The sequence below is a fragment of the Lycium barbarum genome, chromosome 12, assembly GCF_019175385.1.
Source record: "Lycium barbarum isolate Lr01 chromosome 12, ASM1917538v2, whole genome shotgun sequence".
Classification (NCBI taxonomy): domain Eukaryota; kingdom Viridiplantae; phylum Streptophyta; class Magnoliopsida; order Solanales; family Solanaceae; genus Lycium; species Lycium barbarum.
The window spans coordinates 28636504-28663633 of record NC_083348.1 but is presented as its reverse complement, the minus strand read 5'-3'; the positions used below and the strand labels follow the sequence as shown (position 1 = coordinate 28663633).

Sequence of the window (27130 nt, the reverse complement as noted above, 5' to 3'; positions counted from 1 at the left end):
CGGATCTGCGTCTTTTTTATCAATCATCCTTTTCGGATAGTCCCTAACCTGGTGACCTTGTTACTACATCTGAAGTTGTACTACTTCTTATGGACAGTCTCTAATGACGTGATCTGTATTACTGCACCTGAAGTAGTTTTCCCTCTTGCTTTTGTTGGTTCCCTTGTTGCAGCCTTCATTAGTGAGGCATATTCGTGATCTTCTTATTTTTTGAAGATCTGGTGCAGATGCTTTGAGTCCGTTGAGTAGCTGATAGCTCAATGATCATGGGCTTAACATTGAAGTTTTGATGATTTGACAAACAATGTATCCGAGACAATCAACAGGAGATATAAGGAGGAATTCATTTGAAGAACCATATATCCAATTAGATCTCCAAAGGACTTATTGAAGTAGTCACAGCATTCAGATGAACTGCTCAAAGTAACTGGTCCTTACGCAATTGGAGACTCAAGCTATTTCATGCCGGCATTAGAGAAGATGGAATATTGACTGATTCCTATTCAAGGGATAGTTGGATTTCAGTTATGATAATATCCTACAATATACCATAAGTTAATTAACATGGAAATTAGCATTGTAGTAGGACAAGGAAGCCAACGCGCAAACATTGAAAGAAAGGACAATTACTGAAACCAAAACCTTCTTGGGTTCAATCTTTGAAGGCAGCGACTATTATTGTATATACAGAGCACGATTAAGCATTAGAGCTTGGAAGCTAAAACCAAAAATACTCCAACAAAGAGATGTAACAACCCGTTTGTTCGTTATGTGTGCTTTGACCATTCTACCCTTGCTAGTGCTTTCCCGAGGCTAGAAATGAGCGGACCTAAATAATTTGGTTGTGTTGTATGTTGTGTTTTGTGACTTAAAAGTGATTCTATGATGTGTTTTTAACTTGGTTGTTGTTGGCTTGTGTTCATAGGGCGTTAGAACGATTTTGAGAGACTAACTATAAAAAGTGGAAAAATTTCATGCTCATTGGTCAAAAACGCCTCGTTGCAGCGAAGATTCTTCTCGTTGCAGCGAGAAAGGTGTTCGCTGCAATGAAGGGTGGGATTTTCCCAGGGTTCATTGCAGCGAAAGCCTGTTCACTGCAACGAGTCCGTTGCAGCGAAACCATGGTCGCTATAACGAAGGTCACTTAAGTTTAATGACGAGTTTAAGTAGTTATTTTGTGCCTACACATCCCATAATCCCAAAAACAGTTGCCATGAGCATAGAGGCGACTTTCTAAGGCTAGGGCACCATTCTCCATCAAAGGTAAGCCTAAATCACTAACTTTTTTCGCCTAATGTTCTTATTCGATTCTTGTTTCAATCAAAGGACCTTTAATGGGAATTGATGGGTAGAACATAAATACTAAGAAAACCCTAGAATATTAATGGGTTATTGTTTATTGTTGTTTAATGCTGTTTAATCGTCTAAGAGTAGAGATTATCACTTCATGGCATGAGAACTGGATATTCAATGATGGAAATTGTTTGTTGAGACCTAGGGTTCCAATAAGAATGGGAACTTTGGCTAAAACCATATTTGTAGGGTTGAATTGATTATAAAACCCATAAATTGAGTTAATACTCCACTACTTACTTAAACATTATGATTTCTAGACTTTGAACGTTCAGAGGTATTGCGAAAGGGAAAGGTTGTTGCGGAGTGATTCCATTGCTCAAATCTGCTTGAGGTAGGTTACGGTTTACTTGAGTTAGACTTTGATTAGTTGATTGTATATGTCGTAGAATTTATGGGAGAAAGTATGTCTAGGTCTTCGGACTTGGAGTGTTGTTCGTTGTTAGTTGTATGATTTAATTGTGTGAGGTGATTCTCCATTGTTGAGGCTAATAAACTTGAATTGTATTCTTCAGATTGTTGAAAGGGAGGTGTTCATATATATATCCTTCAGAGATGAATTGAGATAGCTTCATATTATATTATCATTGAGCGGATTGTTTGTGAGTCTTACTGTGACTTGTGTTATTTGATTATACATCATTGGTGTTGACTTGATATGTATTCTTGAGCAATCATTGTGATGTGATTATGTGGCATTTATTGATTATGATTGAGATGGGACATATACATCTCTTATGACACATTTGACAGGGGGTGACAATGTAGCCTGATTATGAGCTCGTGGTCCGAGGTTCGTTCCGGAACGAGTGGTACATTGACACCATGGGTCCCCTGCAGGTCATGACTATTTGGGGAAAACATTACCATTTAGCATGTGTGTACAGAGCTAGAAACTTTATTGTTTATTTTACTACTTTCGGCTTGAGTATTGGTGTTTCATTGTTGATGATTGGTGATTGATTCTGAAAGAGGATTATTTGAGGATATATTGTGATTCATGCTTGTTGTACCTGTCTGCCTATTTCATTTATTTTATGTATGTATGCATGATACTAATCTTAGTAGGCCTATGTACCCACCAGTACGTGTTGTTTATACTGACCTACACTTGCTGCACTTTTTTTTGTGAGTGCATATTTTGAGCCAAAGACGTCTTCCAGACGTCGCATCTAGTTGAGGTTATTCGTTACCAAGATCAGAGGGTGAGTTCCTATTAGTGTCATGCCGCCTGAAGATCTTTCTTTATTCAGATGTCTATCGTTCATCCCAGACATTATGTTATTTTTAGACAGTATCTCATCTTTTTAGACATTGTTGGTGAGAGTCCTTGTACGGTGACTTTCAGATTTTGGGGATGTAATAGCTAGATTTTCCCACTATCTATTTTATTTATTTTATTGTCACATATTTTATTCCATTATTCGTGAGCAATGTTTATTAATTGGTTTAAGTAATTGAAATTGGCGTAATAATGGATTAAGGGATTGGTTCGCCCACTATAGGACTAGTGTGGGTGACACTCACGTCTATTTGGGATGTGACAAGAGAGAAGCGTGAGTGCATTCACCACCTTCATCTCAAGGAGAGTCAACTATCCAAACAACAAAGAACCCGAGCTTATCAAGATTTATCCAACTAGTTCTTTAGTTGTAGTTAGGTTCTTTTATGGTTTCCACATATTTACCTTTGCAAGTATTGTGCAATAGGTGTTCTTTGGTAAAGTTACTTTATCATACCAAACAAGTAGGTTGTTTAGGCGGACTGTTGATGAAACAAGTTCTTTAGGTTTGACAAGGAAGTTATAAACCTGTTATCATCTCGATTATTTTGAATTTTTTGGGTAAATCGTTTAGGAAGATAGGTGGTGATTTTTGACTCCCTTGAGCAAGGAGTTTTTCACATGAAAATTCTTGTGTTCATTTATGTTCCGCTACATTACCTTCTTACGCAAATTGTTGCAAGAATCAGATTCTTGAAGCTCATAGGAGTAGCCCGATCCTAACAAGTGGTATCAGAGCTATACCTTTCTACAAAGGCTGGTACCTGGAAAGATGGAGGAACCTCCTACATTACCAGACGGTCAATCAACCACAGGACCAGCATGCTTCAACTGAAATTATTGTCACACCCTAATCTTACTAGGGGGTGATGGGCACCCGACCCATATTCGGAGCCGAGCGAACCCGCTGACTCTTATTACACACATACTCGCTTGGGCTTCAGACTCAAATAAAATGAAATACATAATAAGAGCTTTCAGAAACATTCCTTTCGTCATTCTCAAGTCAAACAAAATCTGTAATCATATGGGATTTATAACATAACGCAAAGTGACAAATTGGCTGATGGAGCCGCTTACAAGACTGACATTCTATACCCACGACTCTGTCTGCAAAGTCTCTAACATTAATCAGAAATCATAACATATGTACTCTGACTCGGCAACACTCCGAAAGGAACTAGAGCTCGCCAATCTAGCTGAAGCATCTTCTAGCAATGTCCTTTACTCATCTGGGTGTACCTGCGTGGAATGAAACGCAGCCCCCGAAGAAAGGGGGTCAGTACGGAATATGTATTGAGCATGTAAGGCATGAAATGTAGTAAAGAGGATCATAGCTGAGACAGAGATTTACCAGAACAAACATGACTTTTAAAACATCAATACACTTGCCTTTTTGAATGAAAATCATGCATATCCACATCATATATCGAGAAAAGGACAAAAATGGTCCCTTAACTATGATAGTAGGTTCAAAATAGTCCCTTAACTATGCACTTAACGGTTTTAGTCCTTTAAGTTTGTTACAAGTTAACAAAAATGGTCCCTTAACTATGAGAGTAGATTCAAAATAGTCCCTTAACTATGCACTTAACGGTTTTGGTCCTTTAAGTTTGCCATAAGTTGACAAAATGGTCCCTTAAATATGAGGGTTGGTTAAACATAGTCCCTTAAGTATGCACTTAACGGTTTGATAATGTCAGAAAATGATGTCTCGAAACACAAAGACCGACGGACTCTATCGATTAAAACTGAGGGAATCCATCGACTAAATAAAATACACTAGACTTTAGAAATAAATTAGAAATAGCAGAAACTAAAAAAGTTGTCACTACCAAAAACAAGCGAAAAAAATGATGGACGGAAACCGATGGATAAAATCGAGGGACACTATTTTTTTTTTAATTTTTATTGTTTTTTACGAAAACCAACGGAAATCCATCGGTTATTTTTGAGGAAAAATGCGCAGAAGTCCATCCTATAACCGACTAACGTCCGTCGGTTTTGTCCCGAGTTATTTGACCGATCTAGAGTTCTCACTAATTTTTTCCTTTTTTTCATAGTTCTCGTCAAATCTAACAAACAGAGTTCGACGAATATTTTGTCGAGACTAAAACTGTCAACTTATGGCAAACTTAAAGGACCAAAACCGTTAAGTGCATAGTTAAGGGACTATTTTGAACCTACTCTCATAGTTAAGGGACCGTTTTTGTTAACTTGTAACAAACTTAAAGGACTAAAACCGTTAAATGCATAGTTAAGGGACTATTTTGAACCTACTATCATAGTTAAGGGACCATTTTTGTCCTTTTCTCTCATATATCATGTATACAAATAACGTGTCCCGGCCCTCTAGTGAGGGACTCGGTGGATAAAATCATACATGTCCACATCATATATCATATATGCGTAACGTGTCCCATCCCTCAAGTGAGGGACTCGGTGGATAAAATCATGCATGTCAACATCATATATCTTATATGCATATAACGTGTCCCGGCCTTCTATTGCGGGTCTCGCTGAATGAAGTCATCCTAGCTGCCATCCCCGTATCATCATATCATCATATACATATACATATAACGTGTCCCGGCCCGCAAGTGAGAGGGACTCGGTGAACAATGCAGTGGAGTACGCACGAGAACGTATCCTGGCCCGGGACTCAGTGAAAGTTACATTGAGGCATGCACGAGCAGAGTAGTGAGAAACTATATGCACATAAATCGAGACTCGATAGATAAGTACACAAATCGACGCTTGAGGATCATAAACACGTTTCAAGTCAATCCGGTTTAGTATGAGAAAGTTATGGACACTTTTACCACAGAACCTCTACGAACGTTTCCAAAGAAATCCGAGACTGTATGCAAAAGTTAGAAACATTAATACTTACAGAACCCTTTTAGGGACATGAACTCTTTATACTTTACGCGTTATTCAACCATACAGTAAGCTCAACTATACCGCACGTACTCATGTCAAGAAGTGAGTGAGAATCATAGACAAACTCTGAAACATATCAAATAGAGCTTCGGAAATCATAGATACGTATCAACACAATATGAAGTAGCTTATAGAAATCAAGAATATTAGTCATCCTAGTGGCTCTAAGAATAGGAGTTTCTTTGAAATCATACATATACTTTGTCTGTTTGTTTCACAAAGATCATGCCAAAAGAAAGAAAGGGTAAGTCTTACATACCTGTTCCACGTCCTATTAGCTACGCTTAATTGTCCAAGCTTGCTAGTCTACATTCAAGAGAATTTACACAATTATTAGACTTATCGTCACACACTTGTCTTAATCTTTCAAATAAATTCACTTACAATCTACCGAAATTTCGGCAGCGTCTCCCCTGTAAATACAACCAACCCCGAGAATCTAACTCGGCCAAATCATCAACAACAAACCCGAGAATGCAACTCGGCCAATTTATCAACAATAATCCGAGAATCCCACTCGGCCAAATTATCAACAATAATCCCAACAATCATTTTTCCAACTTCAACAATCAATTCAAAATGCATTCTAACGTTAGTAACTTCTTTTACATAATTCGACAACATTTTACTTGTATTCAATTCAATCACAACAACCAACTTACAATCTTCCAAACTCAATAAAATCAACACATTCCTCACCTCCAAATTCATGCATTATATCTACAACCACACGTTGACAACATTATCTCCACAAATACAAGAAACCATGCTAGTGTCATATTAATTTCTTCAATAATCCCACAATGATCACAACTTCATTTCAAGTTATCAAACCTTCATTTTCATCATGAAATCCACAACTATAACAATCAAAATACTAAATAAAATCACTTCATCATACCTACACAACACCACCTTTATTCGGCCATCACTTACACACACATACTTTCATGAATTTCATTCATTTCTTCACTCTACAACATATACAAACCATCCATAACATATGAAAAGAAGATTAAACCTTACCTTCTTCCATCCATCCTCTTGCTCGGCTAGGGTTGGAATTTGTACAAAGAATGGTTTGCTTGCTTCAACAACCACCCCAAGTTAATTAGGGCCTTCAAATTAGTTGGAATACTAGAAGAAAATAATTTTTCTTGATCAATTTCCATGGACCAAATTTTTGGAACCATGGCCGAATGGCCCCTATCTTTTTCTCCAAGTTTTTCTTCTTGAAGTTTCATGAATAATTCCCTTGCTTTGTAAGCTCTTATACATATATATATATATATAGCCCATACATGGGTGGCCACATGTCTCCACCCTTGGTTTGAGTCAATTGGCCAAGACTTGGAGTGGGGGCCACACACTTAAGCCACACGGCCAAGGTGGTCCATTCAAGAACTTTCTTGAATTGTTTGTGAAATTTCCGTTTTGCCCCTAGCCTTCCACAATATTACCATGAACCGCCTTTTGAATTTCCCTCTTTTACCCTTAGCCTTTCTCAATATTTCCATACTAATAAACAACTTGTATATTAACATAACTTTGGAACATAGTCTTGTCCTTAACTTATCACGACTATCTTGAAATATCCGAATGTACAAAATACGGGCTATAACAATTATTATGGTTGGTGGAAAGCCCGTATAGAAGATTATATAATAAATGAAGATACAGAGCTATGGAAAATTATTTAGAAAGGACCAATTATTCCCAATGCATCATCTTCCTCTGAGGCAAAGTAATAACGTCAACGTCCTTACCCAAAGAAAAGGACTACATAGAAAAGGATTTCCCGGTCGTCCAAAAGAATGCAAAGGCCAAAAAGATACTTATTTGCAACCTTGGACCTAAATAATATAGCAGAATCTCCTCTTGTAAGACGGCCAAAAAATTGTGGGACACCTTACAAAGCACCCACAAAGGAACAAGTCAGGTAAAGAAATCCAAGATCTCCATTTTAAATCGACAGTATGAGTTATTTAAGATGAACGACGGGGAATCCGTCCAAGAGATGTTCAATAGGTTCACCAATATAACCAATGAACTTGACTCTTTAGGAGTGGATCTCAATAAAAAAGGATCAAAAAACTACTCGCTATTCTACTTGACTCATGGAAAGTAAAGTTAATGCTATCATGGAAGCCAAAGACCTGGATACAATGACAATAAAAGACCTCATGGGAAATTTAAAAACATATGAGATGAGAAACTCCAGCACAAAAACTCCCAATTAAAGAATAAGACACTCCAAGAAAAGGTAAATAAAACTACAGATGAGGTAAAAAGGACTATTCAAAGGAATAGATTCTTAGAAGCGGCATAGTCCATAAATGAAATTTACTGCAGAAACAGAGAAGGCATGGCATTTAAAAGAACCAATACCCCGTATAATCCTAGGAGCAAGTATGTACCTAGTTTCACATAATCGTCTTAGTACTCACTATGGGAACAATGGACACTGGGAGGACAACAAACATGGAAGCAGAAGCTATGGCCATCAGACAGGATTTGAAGCACTACAGGGAACATAACATGAAGGAAGTACTGATGGAGACTGACTCCCTTGCTATGCAACAAATTCTGCAGGATCATTGGAACAAGCCTTGGGAGATAAGATCAAAGAGGACACGGAGAGATCACAAGCACAGGTATTGCATATATTTAGAGAAGGACACACACTAGCTAATTTTTTGGCAAAGTATGCTTTGGATAATAATGACATACAAAGAGACAGATTTGAAGAACTACCAACTAAAGGAAGGAGGATGCTGAACTTGGACAAAGCTCAAATTCCTTATTTAAGAATCAGAACTAAGAAGGTTATCTGGATGAAGATACAGCTACAAGAATGGATTGATGTTTTTATTCTGTTGTGGACATTTTTCTTCTCAGCAGCAACATGGAATACTCTTATGGAGATCAGTTTTATTACTAGCGTAGTTCTTTCTGTGAGAGCTGAACTGGTATGTCAGTTTAGCAATTATTTAATTTTTGCTAGTTCTTATTTTAGACACAATGTAACATACAGAGAAATCTGCATTTTTTCCTGCTTTTATCAAGAAAAACTTTGACAGGCAATGTCTGGCAAAGTAAAATTTAATTAAAAAAACAAGAATATTGGGAAAATATGTGATTCTAATAGATTTTTGTGAAGACTTTTTCTACACCTATTGCATCCCACCTAACCTTAATAAAGCTTACTTATTTTTATTCCCAAAATTCCACATTGCAAACAACCTAAAACAAATACCTATGTAATATGATTTTCTAGAACATAACAAAGCCAACTAATGCAAAACTCTGCTTAACAGATATATATTGTTTTCAAGATGGCCATTTAGGGTTAAGTTTAAAAGAGAAAGAACATAAATAACCAATTTTAGGATTCCCATTTAAGCTATACCTTCTTTTTTTTCTTTTTCTTTTTAAAATTTTTGCAATTTTCCCCTTTAATTTTAAATATGCAATGTCTAAAGTTTCACATGTAAATCAACTTTAGACACCTAATGTTTTAAGTTCAGACATTCACGCCTGAAATTCAGCTTGCCATAGCATAACTTTAAACAATTTGAAAGCAAGCAAATTTCAAGCAATTTTACAAACTTAAGGCAAGTGTGCCTGAAATTCAATTATTTCTTATTTGAACTTCAACAATTTTTGCATGAAGGCACATATGGCTAAAATTAGCCATTTTCGCCAGAACTTTATTCATTTTTGTATAAACTTAAGATACATGTCTGAAGTTCATCCCGAACTTAACACATGCTAAAACTCTGCCATTTCAATTTTTTCCCAAAGTAGCTTACTCTCCGAATTAACGCCCGTCTAAAATCCAAGTATACTCCAAAGGAGCTCAATTTTGAAACATAAATTCCAAATACCATAAGATCAAACCTCATTTATCAATTTGTCAAACACACTAACAATAAACCCATTTTGCAACAATGTTCACCAATATATTTAAGTTTTTCCAACAACACCCACTTAAGCTATACTCACTTTTCATATTTTATTTGAAACATAAAACCCCCTTCTTCAAAGCTTTACAATTCAATGACTCTAGATTCGAAAAATAATATTATACAACAATTAAGAAGAAAGATGGTCAGGAAGACGCAGCCTCTCTATTTCAAAGATCGAGGTAAAATCTTCGTACATCTTACCCTCTCCAGACTCCACTTGTGGAGTACACTGGGTATGTTGTTGTTATGGTCAGGAAGAAGCAGCGTGTTTTTGTCTGACGTGTGGCAAATTAGGGTAAAGCTAAAAAAAAATAAAAACCGGGTACAACTTAAATGACATCGATCAAATAGGCCGCCCCACGAAACTTTTTTTTTATCTTCAAAGAGCAAGTTGAATTGGAACGAAAGCAAAAAACATGCATAACATGCTAACTGCTGCCAATTTCGCAGATGTAGCAACAAATGCTCTATCACATCGGTACTAATACAAGTCATATACGGCCAATTAAGTCATCAAAAAGCATCAAAACCGAACAAATTCCTTATAGGAAAATTATCAACGCCAATGCAAGAGGTAAAACACGCAGCCGCAAGTGACTGCTGATTCTTCAGTAGTACAAGAATACTTGCAGCGTGATTGTATTGATTGCAGTCCCTGTTACAACGATAGAACTACACGGAATAACGATTCTTGGCAGCTCTGTCAAGCTTCTTTGCATCATCCTGCAAAATCATGGCTCTTGTTAGAGTCTAGCAAATCAATGATTGAGCATATGATATCCAGGAACTATATAACCAAGACATCTTACATGAAATATAAAGCCAATTGTGTCATTGTAATCCAGAAACTCCTTCCACTGTTTACCAATACTCACCTGCAATGAAAATGCTCATTCAGATGCATGGTGGATGAGACTAGTGGACAGGGGGAACAGGGAATGTCTGCTCATGTTATTCTAGAAGAAAAGGTCCGAAGGACGAGAAATGGGAGTGGGAGGGTTAGAAACGTAAAAAAAAAAGGCTTTGGTTGAGAAGAACCAAAGTGGGAAAACAAAAACATGCATTATGCCAGACATAGTCAAAGATAAATAACCACTGCATAGATGGACCGGGTACATTCAACCACACGAAGTGAACTAATGCTCACAACTTTGGGGCCAAAATACTTCTTACTACATTTTCTATTATCACAAATCTTTCGTCGTTGCAGCTAGGTAACTGTGGCAAAAATCTATCACAAAATCATACGTCAGAAAGAAAGCTATTTTACAAGACTGATGCTGCAACTCAAGGAAGGATACCAAAATTTTACAGACCAACCAGGAATAATATTTTTTATGAATTCAAGGTTTCTCAGGGCAAAGAAATTTAAAAAGAAAGGCCAAAACTAGACGACCACTTCCCATGATAGAGTTCTGTACGATTATGCAACAACTATGCCTCAATCCCAAACAAGTTGGGATCGAGCGTATGAATCCTCACTAACCATGTTTCTCCATTTAAGCTCAATCACGTCATCATTCCTCAAATATATGAGAATGCAAATTCTAAAACTACATCCCGCACTGGAAGGGAATTCTGAAACCAAACCAATGATTAACACCAATATCTGACAATAAACTCCCTATTTTAATATAGATCTCATAGCATACAACTTGCTCTGTTGAATCCATCATATTTCAATACTTAGTAGGATTATCTAGCAGTAAAATTTCTTAAATATACTCTAGTGGTTATGTCTCTAATATACTAAGGATCTAGTAAGCACTAGTCTTTTAGATGGTATCACCTATACGGATTTTCAACTTCCATTATTTATTTTTCTTTTGCTAGAACGGCCTGGATTATGAAATATTCTAAATCTTTTGAGATAACTCCTTTTTAGGTCTACCTCCTCTTTTTAACACCACCAATCATGTTTTCACATCCAAAAAACGGTGCATCTGGAGGCCTACATAACACATGGCTAGACATTTTTTGAGAAGGATAACACGTGGGCCGTGGCCAGACATCTCAAGCAATAGTCTCTGATTTTATCATTCTGCATGCATTTTTTACACCTTCTGACAAGGTGATCATTTCTAATCTCATCTAGCTAGTATGATCGCACGTTTGTCTTAACATTCACATTTCTGCGACACTCATCTTGTGGATATTTTGGGCTTTAGAGGCCCAATATTCACTCTAATACAACATTGGTGGCCTCACACGTTCTTAATAACTTCCCATTCACTTTGGTAGGCTTAATATCATAGAACATTTCTGCGGCACTCCTTCTCAACCATCTAACTTTGATCCTACGCATAACATTTTCATCTATCATACCATTCTGCTGGAACAGGGAGCCTAAACATCTGAATTGTCTACATTTAGATACTTCAAATCCAATCTAATGTCACCTCAACTCCACTCCAATCTAGCTGGGCTAAACTTGCAGTATATGTATTATGTCTTGCCCTTTTCTAAGTAACTTTGCCTGTATGAGCTTTGTTCACATTACCGATCCCAAACCCGGACAAAGGAAGACGACTGCAGTAGATTAACAACCAACGCAAAACTTGGTTATTCAATGATGAGTCCGCGTAATGCAAATTTCGAAATGTATTCTTCCTATAATAAAATAGAGTCGACAAATACACAAGGTGTTGATGCTTGATATATACTATGCTGTCTAAAATGTAAAACTGAAGTAGTGAAACTATTCGGGCCACTTTGTGTGCATTTCGACTAACTCACCGGGTATCTGTTACTTCTCAACAGCACAGGAAACGGATAACTCCATCCATCAAGGCTTATATAGATGGGAAAGAAATCATCTAACATCTTTTGCCTCTGTTAGGATTTGAACACAAGTCTCTCATGGTTCATTTCAGCATTGACCACTAGGCTAAACCCTTGGATGCATGAAAATGTGCTCTACACACACATGAACATTAATATCCTAAATAATGCAGTATATCTTTTTTGATAAGGGAATAAGAAAAATACATCTTTGTTAGGAAATATGTATCAGTTTCTGATTGTGGTAACAGGCTAGTTAAGGGAATTAAAATAGTACCCATTACATATCTAGACTTACCCTCCAGATGATCAAATACAGAATATGAACACATGGATGCCTGGAGCATTCAGCACTGGGCTGCCTTTTTTCACATTTAATACTAGAGAGAAGACCTAAAACTTACATGTAAGGGCATGGCATTGACAAGATGCTAATGCGAGATGCTTTGTGCACCGGACTGCCCTTTTTTCTTTTTCTTTTTTTATGCAATTTTTTTTTTTAATGCATGATGCATCTCCAAATGTTGATACACTTCTTAAGACAATTTAAAAAGTTTCAGGTATTTAACTACAATTGCAGATATGCCCCTTTCTGACAATCCTTCCCATTGGAACTCAAATTCAACCAATTAGAAAGTTTCTAGAATTGGATTCAAAACGAATCAACGATGTTATTACTCCAAAAGAAAATTGTGACTGGCGTTCTCTGTCTCAAGCTTAACACTATCTACTGTTAATTCTAGTATTGTCTACTGCCATTACTATTAAATGGCATCACCAAATGGGATACATGATGTTTAAGCAAATCGCGACAAAATTAGACAGTACATTTTTCTGTTTCTCAACTTAGTCCCTCAAAGTAATGAAGCTGCTTGTCAAAGCCAAAACTTAGATTGCAATAAATACTTGGATTTTTTTTGGTATACAGAAATTACCTGAGCTGTTTCATTGGCAGCATTCCTGGTCCACAGAGCTATTTTTTCTTGTCTAACTCGAACATTAACAACCGCTCCACAAATTTCATCTCCATAATCAAATTGCTCTCCAATCAGTGCCAGGAGCTACAATTAATTCCATAACAATATATAAGTACAATCTTTATCCATATGGAAAGAGACAAAAGCCAGAGTTGACACAAGATTAAGAATCAGATAGAAACATCATGGGCATACCGTATACAGCCAGCAGGTATCAGATTTACCCCTAGAAAAGCTCATCGTCCACTTTCCTCCATTGGCACATACAGGATCCTCCCACTTTGGCTCGATTTTATTTTTAAAACAATGAAAGTCTGCACCCACGGCCAACTTGCTTGGGTGGTGGATGTTGTTGTACACACTGCAGAAGATTCCACATGAATCTATCAAAATATTTTATCCATGATCTCAGAATATCAAATAATGCATGCACACCTCATGATCTTGTGCTAGACATTTGTAAACAGCAAGCAAAGACCTCGCTTATGAGAGAAAAGTCGCTAAGGAAAATGAATAAAGTGCAATAAATATTTATAAGGAAAAAATGGTGAAATCGAGCTAAGAAATTTGTTCATATTGCACTTTTAAGAATGGACTCCACTAACTATTAGCCTGAAATGATATTTTGCAGGACTAGTATCTAATATTCCTGTTTGACAAATAGGAAAAAGAAAAGTCATTAGGTATTTATTAACCAGAAGAAACCAGCTAAAATCCGCCGCAAATGAAGCCACTAATAGGGGAAAGAAAGACGGACTTTTGTAAAGGCAAAGTCATATTTTCCTTGAAGTCAGAGGCATGCTTTTTCCTCTACAAGGCAAACGTTTTATTTCCCATTTCCAATTCATGATCTCCTTACCCAATGATTCTCTGTACGATGTCCAGCCAAATTCTACTAATATGAAATTTCTTATAGATATACGTTATTGTATTTAAAAAAAAAACACTGTATTGTATTAAAAGAGAAAAAACACTGTGAGAATGCAACAAAACACAGTTACAAGTTGTGCAATTCTCCAATCAAATCTAACAAGGTAACTGAATCTGGTATAATAACTAGTTTGCACCAAAAAGCTAGCAACGAATAGCTCTAAAACTTAAAGGCTAAGAATGTTTCTCTATTTGCCTTCAAACATTCTGTTGTTTCTGTTAATCCAAAAGTCACTTGGGGTACAGTGTACCAAATTTTTAGGGACTTTTAGTCCGCTCTGATTCCAACATGTAAGAAAATCTAGAGTGGATAAGACATAGTCCAACTCATGCCTAGTATAGCAAATAACAAATTGCACAACTGAGATGTGATCTTGCAATGGAGAAAGAGGTGATTTGCATCTTCAGCATGGTCTTCTCAGAGAATTATTCAAGAGAATATGAATAATTAAGTTTCAGCTTCTTCCTCAATAGATCCCCTGATAGCCCTCATTCCAAACATCACATCATATCTCAAGACACTCTAGACCACATCTATTTCGGGGATCCGTTCATGTCAATTAGTTAAGTTCTCTACTTTGAAAATAACTAAATAAATAGAAGATCCGACTTCCTAGTAATCTTAATGACCCAAAAAAGCTATAAAAGAATTCTAACAGCTTTCTATTGTACTGGTTCAGTACCAGCTTCGCAGTGGACTGTTTTTCAATAAAATTACCTTTTGGTTTTGGTTTTTCTTCAACAAAATTACCTTTACTAATCAAAAAAACTTGATGACCCACAACAAAAAAGGAAAAAGGAGACCATAAAAGCAGTAACACACAACAAAAATACAAAGAAAGCAATGTATAGTACTGCCCAATTAATTTACGAAATAGAACTCTAATGCAGACCCAATACAACTTCCATAAAATGAAGCTTCTACCTATCTTGTATCTTTTTTGAGAAAGTACCTATCCTGTATCTCAATGCTATGTTTCATGGACTCTTCAAAATTCCTGTTGCACCTGTGCCAACACGACATGGATGTGGGTGTGGGATCGGTACCTGATTTGGTCAACTTATCTAGGGTACTTTAAAACTACATTCTATGACTGAGAAGTATAGATTGATTGGGCATCTGATTTGATTTTTGGGTTTATGTCATATATTTTTTTTTATGACGGTTTATGTCATATATATAGTTATACGCAGTATGAAAATGCTTTCTATTGCGTGAGGTATCTTATAAATAAAATATTGGTGTTTATAAATTAAAAAGTTTTGTTAGTTTTAGTTCAATAACTTCAATTAACCAAACAATGTAGTTTTATATGTCGTAATATACATTTATTGGCCATATCCCAGTACCCATATCCGTACTCAGATACATACCCCAGATCCTAAAATTTATGTGATGAAGAATCTGACCTCTAAATCAGGACACGTATCGGATACCCGCACCCTAGTCCGAGCAACATAGTCTCAAAGTAAGATCACACTCTCTCCTACAATAACCTCTAACCTCAAAGTAAGATCACACCTTCCGCTCTGTCCAGGAAACTTCGTGTCCCAATGCGGGGCCTAACTCTGTTTCAATATTTGAATATGACTGGCTCATATCCGGCACATCAACATTGTCATGTCGTGACATCATTGATAATATGATCTTTCCAAAAGTCTGCTTGACTTGATCTATACCATCCATTCCCAAATCGACAGCCATAACTAATTCCTCATCTCTTTATTTTCCACTACATTGAGAGATCAAAAGGGGGAAAAGGATGTAATTTGAGCACACCTATATTTCTCCTTACTTTCATGCTTCGACCTTCCCTCTAAACGATCATCACTAAAGAACTTATACATCACAACAAGTTAATAAACTCTAACAAGAACATTACTTATGAATTGACATATAAATTAGCTATAACCTATGTTGCTCGGACTCTTCAAAAATGTCGATAGGTGCGTGTGTGATTCTCCAGAAGTAGTGCATTTTTGGAGAATCCGACGCGGCTGTGGCAACCTTTTGGAGACTCCAAGCAACATAGGCTATAATTAAATTATTAAAGGTAAAGTAACAAAAATGTTTCATACATTTATTGGATGAATGAAAGTGAATATTTATGATTTATTTTCCATTCACATCTTAATTAGAACATTTGACAAATCAAAATCAAAATACAAAGAAAACGAAAGCCTAAAAAGCATACTACTTCAAGTAAGTATAACAAATGTTGTAAACGCCACTCCTCATGCTTAAAGAGAACCCAGGATTGACAGCAAAATTTTATTGAGTCATCATAAATGTGTCTGTGGGAAAGATGATGTCATAATAAAGATCCGACCGTCATTTTAAAAAACCTAATGATATTTTTCTCAATCACCAAAAAAGAAAAGGAAAAAAGTAATGGGTAACCTCCAAAAATCTTCAGCAGTGGAGAAGGTGTAAATGGGGCGAATGGAACTACCCCAAGCAGCCTGTTTGGATTTCCCTGAAGGATTATCGAACCAAAATGTCCAAGCATGTTCGAGTGGGTATTTCATTGCGATTTCTTTCCCTAACGTCGTATCATCCACCATCTCTCCTTCCTCTGACGTCGTCGTTTTCTTTAGTTCATCGCCCATTTTTGGTGTGATTTCAGTTGAATGAAAACGTGAACTGAACTTGTATTCTCTATGTATTGAGGGACAGTCGGTTTGTTTGTTGGACTGGACTGCAAATATGCTCTGTAACTCTTTGCTTAACAAGTTGGCGAAAATCACCAAAGAAGTTGCACGGTTGCCCTTCAAATGAGTTGGTCTTTTAATTTTGGTCCCTCAAATTGGCTGCTCTTCAATTTTTATACTTCAAAATGCCTGGCGGACATAAGTTCATTAAACCCAGGGGTCATAACTTATGGGATAAAACGCGAAAATATAAATTTATTCCCCGCGAAAAGGTTTTTTGCCTTGAGAGGAAAAAATTAAAGACCAACACGAAATAGGGACAAAAGTGTAGATGAAGCATAAGAAGATTTTACAACACAAAGCAGATTTGAACTTTATACAAAATCATGGGTCATGATGGCACCTACACTATTCAAGCGGTAGGTGAACAATCCCCAATTGTCAATCATTTTGAAAAAGGAAATGCGGAAGAAAACAAGTACATAAAAAGCTCGTCAATTAGTCATCAATATTTAGAAATATACAGAAAGGAAAGCTTAGTCAATACATCCCCAAAATCGGGTCCAAGTCGTACAAGAGCACTAACAAATCTGATACAAGTCCCGTAGCACGAAGTGAAACTGTCTATGGAAAATCAAAACAGAAAGCATGTAAAGAGGAGAAGTCCAGGGGCCACGGATCAGCCATGAGCTCAACATGAAGGTCTCGGATGTTGTGCCTCGGAATCAACCACGAGGTCTCGAACTGGAACAAGGATCGGTATCTGCACAAAGTGTAGTTGTGTAATATAAGTACAACCACTAGTACTATGTAGGTATCATAGGCCGATAACAAAAGAGACACACATAAAGTATATAAAGACTGAACACACAATACATATTAGACTAACACAATTATACCACCTAGTTATGACCAAGGAATCATATTTCATGTAATGACAGGAGATAAGCATATAATCAAATAGAAAAAGGTAGTAGAATAAATGAATGCAATGCACTGACTAATAACTATCCCGGTACACGCGTGCTATTGGTCATGCCGTCTAGTCATGACCCATGGAGGACTCGCGAGGTTGGCATGCAACTCGATTCCATATATCAGTTGCGGCATGCAACCCGATCCCATAATCTGTGTATGTTGTGGCGTGCAACCCGACCCCATAAGCCATCACGGATGTGTAAACATCATTCTTACCTTTTTCCGGTCTTAAGACTACCCCGTATTCCTTTTCATAACTCATCTATCAAGTATAAAAATATGAATGAATACAACATGCATGATATTATATGCAACACAATAGATAGCTCATAATGTCCCGACAATATCGTAGGCTCCATTTAAAAGAGGATACAAGATTTATCATGTAAGAAGTGATGCACACAGCAAATTGAATGCAAATTTTGACAAGTTCAGCAACAACAATATCATCTACCAGCACACAACCAGGTCCTAGATTGTCACATATCAAACGTCAACAATTAATAATTTAATCACAGTACAATACCCTTAAAATTACACCGGTGCCCACACAAGTGTTGATCACAGTCACAAGTGTGGGACCCCCTTTCATGCCCGACACCCCTTCAGTATTCATATACCATATACATCCTTCAATCGGAGTCTTAAGAGTACACCGTAACCTACCTCGAAAGCCGAGCTAGAGCCACAGACACTCAAACCTGAGCCTTCCCCTTCCCAAGTGCCTCCGAACGATCAAAGTCTATCAAATATGATTTTTACATCAACACACAAGTCCGTAGACACCCATATTGGCTATATAAAAATCCTGGTTAAAACCACCCCAACAAAAGTGACCCAGACCCATGTTGACAAAATCAAGAATTCCTTTCAAAACTATATCATCATGAGTCTAAGGATTCCAACTCCAGAAAAACCCAATCAAAAAGTCATTATCTTGGCCCTCAATTTCCCTTTTTCCCTCAATTTTCTCTTAGGGCTAAAACCCCCAATATCCTACTAACCCATCATGAAAGAAAAGCTAAAAAATAGATTAAATCGATGGGAAATACTAAAATAGAGATTAGGATCTTATCCCCCCCCCCCCCCCCCCCATGAAAATTCGAAGCCCTGGCGCCTGAAATCGCCTCCAACCGAGCTCTCTAACTCAAAATATGACTTAATGAAGTCTAAGCTTGAAGTTGTGAAATAAGTGGGTTTCTGTCCAGCGGTATGCGCAGGTGCAACCCATTCATCGCACCCGCTAGACCGCATCTGCGCAAGAAATCTTGCAGATGTGAGCCTCACTGAAAATCCAAAGGTCCGTAAATACGGACACCCCAGCGCATGTGCGCATGCGCTGCTGCGGCTTTCCCTTCACAGGTGCGCAAACCTTCCCCTCAACCAATTCTCGCACCTGCGGCCCACCAAGCGCAGGTGCGACTTCACAAGTGCGGCCAAAAGTCCGCAGATACGATTCCACCAAAATAGCTGAAATCAAAACGTAACTAAGTTCCCAAAACTTCCTATCCAACTCCCGAAATACATCCGGAACCACCCGGACACAAACCAAATATTCTACCCAAGTAAAAACGACGCTACGAACTTGCTCTCGCACTCAAAACATTGATCCGACGTCATTACAACACTCTTTTTCACCAAAACCACTTTAACTTTCTAAAAAACCAAAACTTAGCAACAAAACATCCAAAACCTTATCCAAATCCATGTCCTGAAATCCGTCTTCGGAACCGCCCTAATCTTCAACTGATGATAACCCGATCTCAAATCAATCTTAGAGAAGACCTATCCTGTAATATGTGTATGTTGCGGCATGCAACCTAACCCATAAGCCACAACGGATGTGTAAACATTATTCTTACCTTTTTCCGGCCTTAAGACTACCTCGTACTCCTTTTCACAACTCATCCATCAAGTATATAAATATGAATGAATACAACATGCATGATATCATATGCAACACAATAGATAGCTCATAATGTCCCAACAATGCCCGTAGGCTCCATTTAACAAGAGAATACGAGATTTGTCATGTAAGAAGTGATGCACATAGCACATAGAATGCAAACATTGACAAGTTCAGCTACTAAAATACCATCTACCAGCACACAACCATGTTCTAAATTTTCCGCGTATCAAACACCAACATTAATAACTTAATCATAGTAAAATACCCTTACAATTGCACCGGTGCCCACACAAGTGCTCGTCACAATCACAAGTGTGGGATGCCCTTTTCACGCTTGATACTCTTTAATATTCATATACCATATATGTCCTCCAATTGGAGTCTTAAGAGTATATCGTAACCTACCTCAGAAGCGGAACGGGAGCCACGAACACTCAAAGCTAAGCCTTCCCTTTCCGAAGTGCCTCCAAACGATCAAAGTCAATCAAATATGAATTCTACATTAATACACGAGTCTGTAGACACCTATATTGGCTATATAAAAATTCGGGTTAAAACTGCCCCAATAAGTGACCCAGACCCACGTCGACGAAATAAGAAATTCGTTTCAAAACTATAGTATCCTAAGTCTAAGGATTCCAATTCAAGAAAACCCGACGAAAAAGCCATTATTTTGGCCCTCAATTCCCCCTTTTCCCTCAATTTACCCTTAGGTCTAAAACCCCCAATATCCTACTAACCCATCATGAAAATGAAGCTAAATAACGGATTAAATCAATGGGAAATACTAAAATAGAGATTTGGATCTTACCCCTCACGAAAATTCGAAGCCCTAGCACTTGAAATCGCTTCCAACCAAGCTCTCTAACTCAAAATATGACTTAATGAAAGTCTAAGCTCTAAATTGGGAAATAAGTGGGTTATTGTCCAGCGGTATGCGCAGGTGCGGCCCATTCCTCACATCCGCGAGCCTCACTCAAAAGCAAAAGGTTGGGGTGCGTATTCGCTCCTACGGCCTTCCCTTCATAGGTGCGCAAACCTGACCCTCAATCAATTCTCACACCTAGGGCCCACCAAGCGCATGTGTGGCCAAAAGTCCGCATATGTGGTTACACCAGAACAACTGAAACCAAAAAGCATCCAAAGTTCTCAAAACTTCCGATCCAATACCCGAAACACATCCCGAAAACCCCCGGACACAAATTAAATATGCTACCCAAGTATAAATGATGCTACGAACTTGCTTGCGCACTCAAAACACTGATCCGACATCATTAAGACACTTTTCAACAAAACCACTCTAACTTTCTCAAAAACCAAAACATAATAACCAAACATCCAAAACCTTTCCTAACCACTCGGGATACGTACCAACCACCCAACTAAGTCATTAAATGCCTTCCAAACCTAATGAAACTGTCAAAATTTGATTTCGGGCACGTTTACCCGAAAGTCAACTTTAGTCAAACTTCTCAAGCTTAGAACTTTAAAAACTTAAAACATAGATTTTCTTCCATCGTCTCGGAAGTCTTGCCACCCAACCCCACAAGCTAAAAGCACTGATCTAAAGCTACGCGAAAGGTCATTTTGGGAAAGAAGTCTAAAAGGCACAAACGACCCAAACATGTAATAGAAATTTTGAATATTGAGAAAATTATTTAAAATTAATATTTTCGAGATGAACAAAAGTAATACTTTTATTCAGAGCATACTTATTATATAAATTTATTTTTATTTCACTTTGCATTTATTACTGTCTCACTTTTTATACCCATTTGATTAGCTATGTTAATTATCATTTTACATAGCATTACATAAAAGCTTAAAGGAAGTAAAAGAAGAGGAAAAGAATAAAATCAAATATTTGCAACCCTTTTCTCGTCAACAACAACGTCCCCCCCCCCCCCCCCCCCCCCACACACACATATCTTCATATTCCCTAATTGATTTGGACTTTTGTTTTCTTCTTCAGCGTTTACATTCTTTCCTTAAAATTCTTTCTCCTAGTTTCTTGTCATTAATTAATCAAAATCTTGGCACAATCCCCTCAAATCAGCGCCTAAATCAGGTTTTTCTTCTTTTCCTTCTTAATTCAAAATCATTTCTATCAATTACTTTTTCTACCATTTTTAATTCTCCAAATTTCTTACTATAAATACTGTGTACTATACCTCTCAATACTTATTCTCTACTCTTACTTTTCTCGGGCACAATTTACACATATCATAATTCTCTTCAAATCCGAGAAAGGTACATCCTCAAGGGCGGAGCTAGTTCATTGAGTGCGGGTTCGGCCGAACCCAGTAGCTTTGGTCCAAACTTTGTATTTTTATTAAAAAAGTTCATTGAATATGTACAAATTATTGATTTAGAACCCACTAACTTTAAACAATTAGAATTCGGAACTCATAAATTCTAAATTCTGGCTTCGCCTCTGTACATGCTCGATCCTTCTCTTTACTAAGCTCGCTTTAAGTTTGACATGTCTTGATTTAAATCAAAAGTATGTTTTTATGAATCTTATCCAGATTCCTCTTTGTCATGCCTTGGTTTATTGTTAATAGCTTCATACAGATTTTGTCTCCATTTTCATTAGTGGAAACAAATAAAGGATTAACAATATTATTATATTGATATTTTTTGTTAAGGTGTGCATCCGGTGGACATGTTTGTGTGTTTCGTTTCATATATTTATCACTTCGTTGAGTGAGCATATTTTTGTTAAGGTGAGATGTGGAGTAAGTTCCCTAAAAGTCACTCATGTATTGAGAATTGCCTGCAAATATCACTTTTATTTTTTTTAGGAGTAAAATATCACTCAATTATCACTGTTTTCCTAAAAAAAATACTAAACACACAAAATCATCCCTCTCTCCTAGTTGGCATGTCATGTCACATAAAATTCTATTTTTTTAATAATAAATTTATTTAACTCATTAAATTCATTTAACTCAACCCTATTCAAACCCATTTAACCAACCAACTCAAATCTTATACCCATTTAACCCGGTTAGAAAACATCAAAGAAGCGTAACTTTTATATCTGTTTTTGGATATTTTGCATTTTGCACTCTTAATGCATATTCCCTTTTATGATTTGCAGGTGATCCTATTTTTTTAACGATATGCACCCTAATTTCTATATTTTCTTACAAAACCATAAAAAAATTATTTTGTTTTATTATTTACTTTTTCTCTTTTCTGTGTATACACTGGGTTGAATAATCAGTGTTTTATCGGATGGTTCAAGGTCGGAGAATCAAAGTTGATAGGGCCTGGTTTAGCAGGCGGTGGAGAAGGTTAAGCTCATCCAGAGATTTCTAGCATCTCAGAGTCGCTAGAAGTCTTATGCAGATAACAGACGACGTGACTTGGAGTTCCATGTAGATGATTGGGTGTTTTTGAAGGTATCACCTCTAAAAGGTGTCATGAGATTCGGTAAGAAAGATAAGCTTAGCCCTAGGTACATCAAAGGCAAGCTTAGCCCTAGGTACATCGGACCGTATAGGATTATTCGTAGAGTAGGTCGAGTAGCCTATAAGTTAGATCTACCTGTAGACTTGGAGTCTGTACTGTTACACCTCGGAAATTTCTCCGTACTTGTGTGATGAGTGGAATGATGAAAATTGAGTGAATGATGTTTTATTAAGTTGGGAATGGCTAATTAAGAATTTTTGGAAATAAGAAAGTCGCGAATTTTTTTTCAGCACAGTGGTCGTATATGGCACTATACGGCCCGTAAAGTGATTAACGGACCATATAGTGCAGTCGTCCTCCAGCTTGTCAAAAATCTCAACTTTCTGTAAATGTTGAATATGGTCAAATACGACCCAGTTTACGACCCATAAACTGGTTTATGGACCGTAAACCAGGTCGTAAACTACCATGTCCATCAGCCAAAACTTTCTGTCTTTGAAATGGTTAAACACGACTTGGAGGACGGCCCGTAAACTGGTTTACGGACTATAAACCTCAGTCGTAAATCGCCATAATCCCCAGCCAAACTTTCTGTTTTTGGAATGCTTAAAAACGACCACAGTGGACGGACCGTAAATCAAAATACGGTCCGTATATGGTGGTTTACGACCACTGTTCACCCCGACAAGAATTCATTAAAGATCAGATTTTGTGATTTTAAAAAGGGACTTAGGCTTCATATTACTTCATTATTCATCCAACAACTCAAGAGACATTCTAGAACACTCCAAATAATCCCTCCACAAGAATTCAAGAGAATTAAAGGGAATATCAAGACCAACAACACTAATTTCATGGAATCAAGGGTAAGAACTCAATAAAGGGTCATCTAAGTGAAGAAATTCCCAAGAAGGTGGGACTAGGGTTTTGGCTAAGTGAAGTATTTCAACTTAAGGATTGTTCAACCATCATCCAAGGTAAGTTTAATGATTATTCCATGTAGTTTGAAGTATTGGAAAGCTTAGACACTTGAAATGTAAAAGAACATAGAAATGGGTCATTATTGAGTGAATAGTGGCATGAATGAATGATAGTGGAATTGAACTATGAATATTGAAGTGTTGTGAATACAAATATGTTATAAATGATTTTCTTATCATGAAACAAGCATTAAATGCATGAAAACGCAAGGATGAGCTAGAAGTAGAAATAAAGGAAAATTGGAGGAAAATGGTGGATTTTGCCAAATGTACGTAAATGACGATTGTCAATCATGATATTGCGAATAATATTATGAATATTGGGAGTTGATATAGAACGCGAGAAAAGTAGTATGAGCGAAGGAAGCGTTGTCCGACTTCTCCTAGAATTAGCGACGCGTTCTTATAGTTAGCTCACTAATGTTGATACGAATTCTCTTATGAAGGTAACGACGTGATAGCGACGGAGAACAAGTGAGTGATATCTTAGCTAAACGACCAAGGTATGTGAGGCTAGTCCTTCTTTCTAATGGCATGAATCCTTTAACTTGAATCCCTATTCCTTTCACAAGTTCTTGCATTCTAAGAAGTTAAAAGCTTATACTTATGAATGTCTATATGAGATGAGTTATACGATATGATGACACTAGAATGATGATGATGTTATTCCTTGCCTACACTCACCTTATGTACTAGTCCTTTCAAGGTGGGGCGGAATGTCCATGATGGTTTCATAATGTAATCGGGGGATCACGACCTTACGTCACCCCGATAGAGTAAAGTTGATCATGAGTCTTATATACGTATTATGATAAGATAAGTATTTTATGATAAGCATATTAATATGAGCATTTATATTGAGCATGTCATGAGCATTTCACACCGGGCCTAGTTGGCCGGGCAGACACCGCTTCGGCGGGCGGCGATATGGATACACCACGACCTACGGGCGTGGGCAGACACCACTAGTGGGCGGCATGAGATGGTACCCCGGACGCGGGAGGCCTGGACGCGGGCTAATATTATTGATTATCACACCGTTCCGACATGGACGGGCAGCTTGCATATGATGCATACATGTTATGATGATGAGTATGAGTAAGATAGCATGCATTACTTCATTTATGATTATCAGTCAGATCCATATGTCTCATGTTGATGTTATTCCCATATTACTGATGTTTCCTTTCATTATGTATGCCTCTCATACTCGGTACAATATTCGTACTGACGTCCTTTCTTCGGACGCTGTGTTCATGCCCACAGGTAGACAGGGAGTAGAGCTTGGCCCAGGTCCTCAGTAGCTGTCAGCTGATAGATAGCACTCCATTGTTGGGAGGTGCTTATGACTATTCTTTTGATGTACATTCATATATGCATATTTTGGGCATGACGGAGTCTTGTTCCGTCCATGTATTCATTATGTTAGTAGAGGCTCGTAGATACGCAGTGTGGGCTAGATGGTCTCACAAAATGTTTTCATATGTATGTGTATTATTTTGATGGCCAAGGGGCAAATGTATATAAAGTGTTTATATTTTGATTAAATATGATTTTCCTACAATTGGTATGTAAAATTGATAAAAGAGTACTAAATGAGCGAGATAAGCAATAGAGTGAGCGGTGCTCGGTAACTAGCTCTGGGTACCCGTCGTGGCCCCTAGCTGGGTCGTGCATCGGGGATCCTTCCAGAATTGTACCTGTGGATGATGTTCAAGTTATCATATAAGGAAGTCCCTATTGCTATCCTAGATCACCGGGTTCGTAGCTTGCGAACCAAAGATATAGCTTCTGTAAAAGTACTCTAGAGGAATAAGAATGTAGAAGAGATGACTTGGGAAGCCGAGGAAGATATGAAGTCTAGATATCCTCATTTGTTTCTGATCCTAGAGCAGGCTCAGGCTACGAAACCATCATCTTCAGGTATGCATTAAACTATTAGTTACTTTGTTAGTCGTGTGAGGTCATTGTTGTTATAGCCCTGCGTGGCATTGTACTTTATTTTTGGGCTGGGTGGCAGGTTAGTAGTAGTATGATTATTGTAACGACCCCTCCGGTCGTTATGGAAAATGTAGGATCACCCCACCAAATAGAACCTTTCCAATGGTAGAACGAGCTAATAGAAACTCGATTGTGTAAGCCTAAGAGCTGAAACTTAACTTGTTTTTGGTTGTTGTTTGATTTTATCGAGTCCGTCGGGGGGTGACGTAGAGAATTAGAACTCCGTTGGGAATTTCGAGGCCATGGGTGGATTCGTATGATGTCTTTATGTATATGTGCATGTTTTGTTTGTGTTTTTGAGGCCTCATATGAGATGTTGGGTGATAGGGTGAAAAACTGGACAACAAGTCAAGCTCACTGCCCAAATGGGACCGCTGTGGCGGTGGGAGTACCGCTATAGCGGTGGGTGGACCGCTGCCAGCAGCCATCTATTTTATCGGTGGCCGCTGTCACGGGAGGTTGGCCGCTCCGGCGATACCGCCATAGCGGTGGATGGACTGCCATACCGGTGATGCGGATTCCCTTGGTCCGCTATAGCGGTCACTTGACCACCATAGCGGGACCGCTACAGAGGTGAAACGATCGCTGTAGCGGTCGACGAAAAATAGTAGCCCAATTTTATAACAGCTAGTCTCCCATTCTTAATTCATAAAACACCAACACAGTTCCCAACAAGCACCTAGGGTGAAATTCCAAGCTAGGGCAAGAAACTCTTAAGAGGTAAGTCTCATCTATCCCTTTCTATCATTCCGTTTCTTCTTCATGATTGTCATCCCCTTTGTGGTTCTTTAATGGTGGAATTGTAATAGAAACCCTATAAATTTATAAACCTTCTAAACTTGATGGGTTATGGTAGTTATCACTTATTTATCCTCTAATGGCTTGGATTAACTCCTCCTAATTATGAATTGAGTCCTTAGAACCATATACTAAGTGAATTGAGACTTAGGGTTCTAATA

At 37.7% G+C, this 27130-nt stretch overlaps 1 protein-coding gene across 1 annotated transcript; it reads right to left on the bottom strand.

Moving 5' to 3' along the window:
* Positions 1-9894: 9894 nt before the first annotated feature.
* On the bottom strand, positions 9895-17011 carry LOC132622085 (eukaryotic translation initiation factor 4E-2). The gene is made up of 5 exons (XM_060336612.1): positions 16636-17011; positions 13500-13665; positions 13263-13388; positions 10356-10421; positions 9895-10269 (listed from the first exon to the last, which is right to left on the bottom strand). Exons 1-5 carry the CDS (start codon positions 16842-16844, stop codon positions 10219-10221), a joined length of 618 nt encoding a protein of 205 aa, XP_060192595.1. The 5' UTR covers positions 16845-17011; the 3' UTR covers positions 9895-10218.
* Positions 17012-27130: the final 10119 nt, after the last annotated feature.

Coding starts and splice junctions, on each gene's coding strand:
- LOC132622085 (XM_060336612.1), bottom strand. CDS start 16,844: ATGGGCGATGAACTAAAGAAAACGACGACGTCAGAGGAAGGAGAGATG. Junction 13,666..16,635: donor ACTGCTGAAGATTTTTGGAG/GTTACCCATTAC, acceptor AATCTTCTGCAG/TGTGTACAACAACATCCACC. Junction 13,389..13,499: donor ATACCTGCTGGCTGTATACG/GTATGCCCATGA, acceptor AATTAATTGTAG/CTCCTGGCACTGATTGGAGA.